The sequence below is a fragment of the Babylonia areolata genome, chromosome 15, assembly GCF_041734735.1.
Source record: "Babylonia areolata isolate BAREFJ2019XMU chromosome 15, ASM4173473v1, whole genome shotgun sequence".
Taxonomy (NCBI): Eukaryota; Metazoa; Mollusca; class Gastropoda; order Neogastropoda; family Buccinidae; genus Babylonia; species Babylonia areolata.
The window spans coordinates 19,697,108-19,703,872 of record NC_134890.1 but is presented as its reverse complement, the minus strand read 5'-3'; the positions used below and the strand labels follow the sequence as shown (position 1 = coordinate 19,703,872).

The 6,765-nt window shown below is 45.6% G+C and overlaps 1 protein-coding gene across 1 annotated transcript in view; it reads right to left on the bottom strand.

Moving 5' to 3' along the window:
* Window positions 1-437: 437 nt before the first annotated feature.
* Window positions 438-6,765, bottom strand: part of LOC143290211 (uncharacterized) — a 10,014-nt gene continuing 3,686 nt past the window's right edge. The window contains exon 2 of the mRNA XM_076599535.1: window positions 438-1,075. Coding sequence (XP_076455650.1) covers window positions 448-1,065 — 618 coding nt within the window. The 5' untranslated portion in view covers window positions 1,066-1,075 and the 3' untranslated portion in view covers window positions 438-447. The remainder of the gene's footprint in view (window positions 1,076-6,765) is intronic.

The following is a 6,765-nucleotide window of genomic DNA, read 5'->3' as shown; positions in this document are numbered from 1 at the left end:
CCCCCCAACCATCCCCAATCTTTCCTCGATCACTGGTCAGCACAGTTAAGTGTCATCACCACACACACATACACATGACCCAACTGATCACCACAGCTGAATGTCACACCCTTCATCTCTGACCTGGGTCACAAGATCTTGGATGAGGTGTCACCCTTGACCCCTGACCTAAGTCACAAGATCTTGAATGAAGTGTCAGCCTTGACCCCTGACCTGTGTCACAAGAGGATGAGGTGTCACCCTTGACACCCCTGACCTGGGTCACAAGAGGACGAGGTGTCACTTTGACACCTGACCTGCGTCACAAGAGGACGAGGTGTCACCGCTGACCCCCCTTGACCTGGGTCACAAGAGAACAAGGTGTCACACTTGACCCCCCACCCCACCCCCACCCCCTGACCGAGGTCACAAGAGGTGTCACCCTTAAATCCTGACCCCTGACCTGGGTCACAAGAGGATGAGGTAGGCAGCCAGCATGGTGACGGCGGTGGAGGCCAGCACCAGTAGCATGACGTACAGAGTCTCCGTGGACAGCTCCGCCTCCTCCATCAGACTATCCTCCGCCATGTCCGCCGCCTCCGATCCCGATCCCCCTGCCCCTCCCCCTCCTCCGCCCCTCGCCCAGCCCATCTCCTTCCGCCCGCGGTGCTTCCGGCGGCCGTTGCCATTGACGACGGGGCCCCCGTCCCCCGACCGAGGCTCCTCCTCCGCCGCCGCGTCGGCCTCCAGGGAGCGGCAGTACAGCAGCCGGCGGCGGTTCGGGCGCGCGTTTTGGTAGAAGCTGTAGTCGATCTCGTCGGCGGCCGGGTCGTAGGTCCCCAGCGTGCCGATGGGCAGGGCGTCGTACTGGGAGGAGGAGTTTTTGGAGTCTTTTTTCTTCTGGCTGTAAGGGGAGGTGGTGCAGGCGTCGGCGACCTGCTGCGGCGGTGAGTAGCTGTCCTGGTGGTGGTGGAGGAGGCCTGACGTTTTCCGGGTCAAGGGGGAGTAAGTGGTGGGCGTGGCATCGTTGTTGTGGTGGCCGCTGCTCTCCCCCTTGGCTGTCATCTTGCTTTCCTTCCACTTCATCTGAGCGGGTCTGAAAAAAACAAACAAACAACAACAAAAACCCAAACAAATAAGGGATTTGACTGCGTGTTAATTGATGTACCGTCTCTAAAGACAAGTCTGGAATAACACATAAGTACTACTCCCTTTTCCCACGAATAACAGTGGGATGAAACAGCTTGGGGGTAGGGGGGAGGTGCGTGGGGGGAGGGGGGGGGGGGGGGGGGGCAGCAGTCTCAGCAACACCACAAGACAGCTTCCGTGCTGCCTTTTGTTGTTTGGTTGTCGTTTGTTGTTGTTTTTATGAAGATGGGTGCTCTCTCAAATTCGTTACCAATCAAGTGACGCCAGTACTTGTTCTTTGCCGATTGAAGATCGACATTCTTTTCGGGACCTACTTTACTGACAATTTTCTTGCATAGCTGAAGCGACATCAGTATAAATCTCAGATGTTGTGACTCGTTTTCTACGCTTTTTTCTTTTTTTTTTTTCTTCAACATTTGAGGATGATTTCATTCCAATTTTGATACAGATTCAGACGCTCAACTCATTTCATGAGCAGCCATCTCGTCCGCAACAATGCGCTCATTCAGTCTGCCCCAATCGTGTTTCCAAACTCCAAAAATAAACATGAAAACACGTCGGGTTGCTTCGACAAACGTCGGCTCGGTTGGTCATGTTACATTGTTTTTGAGTCTGACACTTAACCGGGAGGGTGGATTACAGAGCACGAGTCATTTCTGATATGCCTGTATTTGGTAATCAATTCCTGGACTTTTTTTTTAGTTGCTTTTTTGTTTTTCATAACCGGGAGTGGCACATATAAGCAGCCAGAAGTAGAGACCGATGAATAGGAACCTTAGGGACCTGCATTGGAAACCATCTCTAAGTAACTCCAAGTAAGTAAGTTCTTGTTGTTTCGGGGCGCTTTCACCTTGCACTGATATTCTGACACATCATGAATCTACTAGTGAGTGATTTTCGACTTCATTTACTTTTATTACTTGAACTGGAACTGGAATCAGACGTTTGAGGCCTGTAAAGGCCTGTTCGTTGTTCAATTAGAAACAGTATACCAGCATGCGTCGCTTATGATAGCATACTGGATCGTAATTACTGAATTACAGTTACTTTATTATGCGTTTTTCTCGAACTCTCAACCCCAGCGATACTCCCGCTAGTGTTCCGACGTCTTGGTTCTATGTGCAGACGTTGCGAATTCAATAGTAGGGGGTTACGCCAGAACACAAGATGGAAGAAGTAACAAACGCATCACATGCAAAGCAGGAAAACGACGATTTAAATCCGTCGTATGATTGTTTTGCAATTTAATCTATTTCAATTTCAAACTGTTATATAAACGTGTTGCATGCTACGTATCGTATATTTGAACAGAGTGTACTGTAAAACACAAAAAGCAGCAACGCTAAAATACGTCCAGGAATTTCTAGAGTGAGACATCTTTTCATCCTCCTTTTTTTTTCTTTTTTTTACTCATTTCTTGCTACTTACCACTGTTTTCTGCAGACAGCTGCTGAACCTCCCGTGACGGTTTTCAGTCTGCACTTCATGCACGATCAACTAGCATTACTTGTGGTGGAACAATTTACTTCCTTGATCACAGAAAATACACTGGCTCTGCCAAGCAAAAAGAACAGAATGGTAAGGCGTCGTAAAATCAATGACGTAATTTCGGAAACAACGTCAGCATACCGTGTCACTTTGGCCCCCTTTTAAAGACGTTCATTAGTCGAACAAGGAGATTACTGGTTACTGGTTCGTTTCCGTGTTGAAGCTCATTGGAGCTTGTTCACAGGTCTTCTCACTAGTACAACTGAATTGCATACGTGGTACAAGATTACCCCGAGAGACTGAAACTGCTGGGGCTGCCAAGTCTGGAACGCCGGAGGCTGCGAGGGGACATGATAGAAGTATTTAAATACCTTCATGGTCATTATGATGCACAGAGGCCAGTGTTCCAGTCGTCACTCAGTGGAAACCTCAGAGGCAACACTTTAAAGCTCCAGAAACAACGCTTTCGCCTTGATGTCAGGGGAAATTATTTCTCTAATAGAGTAGTGACACAGTGGAACGGTCTCCCAGACTCCGTGGTCCTGGCGCCGTCAGTCAACGCCTTTAAGAGCCGCCTAGATAAACACTGGAGGGGGCTACCTGGTCTGTACAGCCCAGCTTGTCAGAGCAACTGATTTGGTCTAGCCGCGCTCGCCACGCATGCAACCAATTCAGTGATAGTTCTTTAGGAACACGAACAGGCCTCGGGAGAGGCCTAAACCGTTGTCAAGTCAAGTCAAGATGTCGACAGTTGCAACTAATGATAACAATCTGGGTCAAATTTTGCAGGGAGCTCCTTCCAGTGTGCATCGAGCCTGTTCTTGAAAGCATTGACTGATGGGGCTGTGACCACACTGTCTGGCAGGCTGTTCCAGGTGACGGTTACGCGCTAAACGAAGAAACTGCTTCTGATGTTGAGTCTGCAGTGTGATCTGTCCAACTTCAGGCTGTGCCCTCTGGTATCTCTGCCTTGGAAGTAGCTGATGTGGGGGCGGCTGGTCAAGTACAGGCCATGCGTGTATTTGTACATGTCGATCATATCCCCGCTGAGGCGGCGGTGCTCAAGACTGGGCAGGTTCAGTGCAGCAAGATGCTACAATTTTTCAAAATGATCCAAGAAGGAATCTTTGCATCGTTCAAAACATCCCACGGAACACGACAGAACTGACAGACCAGTGCCCACGAACCAGGACTCATCTGCTGAGTCCTCATGTGACCTGTAGGCTAGGGCCTTTAGTCCCCTCTGATGCATGTTCTGGTAGTAGAAGTAGCAATAGTAGTGGTGGGGGCTAATGTTTTGGACCTCTCGTCCATTTTACGTCCCTTCTTGGTATATAGTTTCTTATTGGTTTCTTTTGCATGCCTGCTATAATTTCCTGTTATTGTCAATGAAAATAAAATCCTACTCATCAAAATCTTGAAAATTCTGTTCATTTTGGGATCACTGTCGAGCAGATTTTTTAACTTGTTAAGACTGCAGTTTTAATGTTAGTGTTCAGGCTGTTCCAGTGCTTGATATCTCGACTAGAAAAAAACAAACTTGCGGATATTAGTATAACAATGTCTTATATAAAGTTTTGCCTCACTTTTCATTGTTTTATCAGATGAATTCTTAAGAACTGGACAGCTGGACAAGAGCCCTTGATGGAGGTGGCTCCATCGATACTATCTATATCCCACATCGCAGACTAACGTTTCTAAGATCCACGCATATGGAGTGTCAGGCAGAGTATTACTCTGGATCCGGGACTTTTTGTCTCGAAGGAAGCAGAGGGTGGTTGTGAATGGAACAACATCACAGCAGGCAGACGTCACAAGTGGTATCCCACAAGGTAGTGTTTTAGGACCCTTGCTTTTCATGTTGTACATTAATGACCTTCCTAGTAGAGAGAAGAGCAATGTGAAACTGTTTGCCGACGACACGAAGCTGCTCACACAGAATGACTAATCAGGTGCTTCACAAGTCCTCGAAGATGACCTAGACAACCTACAGTAGTGGTATAGAGAGCGGCTCCTCCACTTCCATCCAGAAAAAATGTAGTGTAATGAAGCTAGGAAACTGCAAATCTGAGGCAATTTACTATATGAAAGGGAAAGCTAACAGTAGGGAGGAATACAACCTGGAACTTGCTGAGAGTGACATGGTGAAAGACTTGGGAGTGTACATTGATAACAAGCTGGATTTCAAGACGCATGTGGCAACAGTTACTGCAAAGGCTAACAAGATGGCTGGTATAACCAGGCGTTCTTTCGACTACCTCTCTTAAGATCTGTTTGTTCAGTTGTTCAAATCCCTGGTTGGTTAGACCCATTTTGGAATATGGACATTCGGTCTGGAACACGTAGTCAAAAACATTGTGCAGAGAGGTGGAAGACGTCCAGCGACGGGCAACAAAACTGACTGGTCATTTGAAGAACAAGCCTGATCACGAAAGACTGGCTTTCCTTAAGCTACCTAGTCTAGAACACAGGAGGCAGCGAGGGGATATGAATGATTGCTATAAATACGTACATGGAATCTACAAGACCACAAATCCCGAACTATCACCTGCAGTAAGTAGGGACAGAAGAGGTAATAGTCTAATGCTAAACAAAAAACATTGTAGACTGAAAGTGCGCAGTTCCTTCTTTACTGAGCGAGTCGTTGATACATAGAACGGGTTGACAGACAGCGTCGTGACTGCCCCAACCATGTCATCTTTCAAGTCTAGGTTAGAATCCAGTATGATATTAAGCCACGCACGCTAGTATAATGTTTCTCATTGAACGACGAGCATGCCTTCACAGGCCTCAAACGTCTGATTCCAGTTCAAGTTCAAGAAACATTTTGTCTGCATCAATATTGTCAACCTTATTCAATATTTTGTATGTGTGGATTGAATCCCCTCTGAATCTTCTTCAATTTCAATGATGGAAATTGCAAGCATTTTAATCGTTCTAAGTATGTCATATTTCTGCATTCCTTAACTATTTTGGTGGCTCTCCTTTAATTCTGAAGCAACCGATTGGCTCTTAAGGTATGGACACCATACTGCATTCCCACACTCTAGATGTGGCCGAACTAGGGCTTTTGAAAAGGTATATTTATTAATATAATCAAAGGACCTTTTTATCATACCCATTATTTGGTTTGCTTTAGGTATATTTATTAATATAATCAAAGGACCTTTTTATCATACCCATTATTTGGTTTGCTTTGGGTATATTTATTAATATAATCAAAGGACCTTTTTATCATACCCATTATTTGGTTTGCTTTCGCAATTGCAGTAGGTCTTGAGGAGAAACTGTAGGGTCGGGGTGCATCCTTGCGACGGTCTCCAGAATTCATTGCAGCAACAAACCTGACTCTATAGTACGACAACTGGAATGCAGAGGAACCTGTTTCTGCTGAAACAATGAAACGACACGGAACGAAACGAATTTCATAGAAGGAGACGTGGAGTGAGCATTAATGGGCTTTCTACGTTTTGACATCCGGCCCACTTTGTAAAAATAAAGAACAAAAAGTCTGACAAAAACTGGCCTACATAGTCTGTTAACATACAAACAGTCGATATTCCATATACAAGAAGAGAGACAGGCAGACGGAGAGATAAACGACACAGAACGAATTCTATTTCAAGAGGGTAGTGAAATAATCATTTACTAACCCCTCTGGGCAAAAGAAAAAGAAAAAAAACAAAACACATAAAGACATGAACAGGTCACAGAGAGAGACAAACAGAAAGAGATAGACAGACAGACAAACAGAGACCGAGAGAAAATGAAATTTTGTTTAATAAGGGAAATGAGATAAGCAATTAACATGCTTTTTCCACCCAGCCCTTGGGTACAAAAAAAAAGTATAGATGCACTGAAAGAAGGAAAAAGTTACTACAAAAAGTTAAAACTAGAAAAAAAAAAAAAAAAAAAAGAAAGAGCGAGAGGACGAACAAAACGAAACGAAACGAAACGGAAATTTTATCTGACCAGAGAAATGGGATATGCAGTTAATGTGCTTTTTTCACCCACTCCTGTGGCACCCCCACCCCCCACTCCCCCCGCACCCCCTTCAAGAAAAACAACAACAAAACACGGAACCTGGCACTCCATCAAAGAGAGATGGGGGAGAGAGAGAAAGTGACAGAAAGAGAGAGTCAAAGTCAA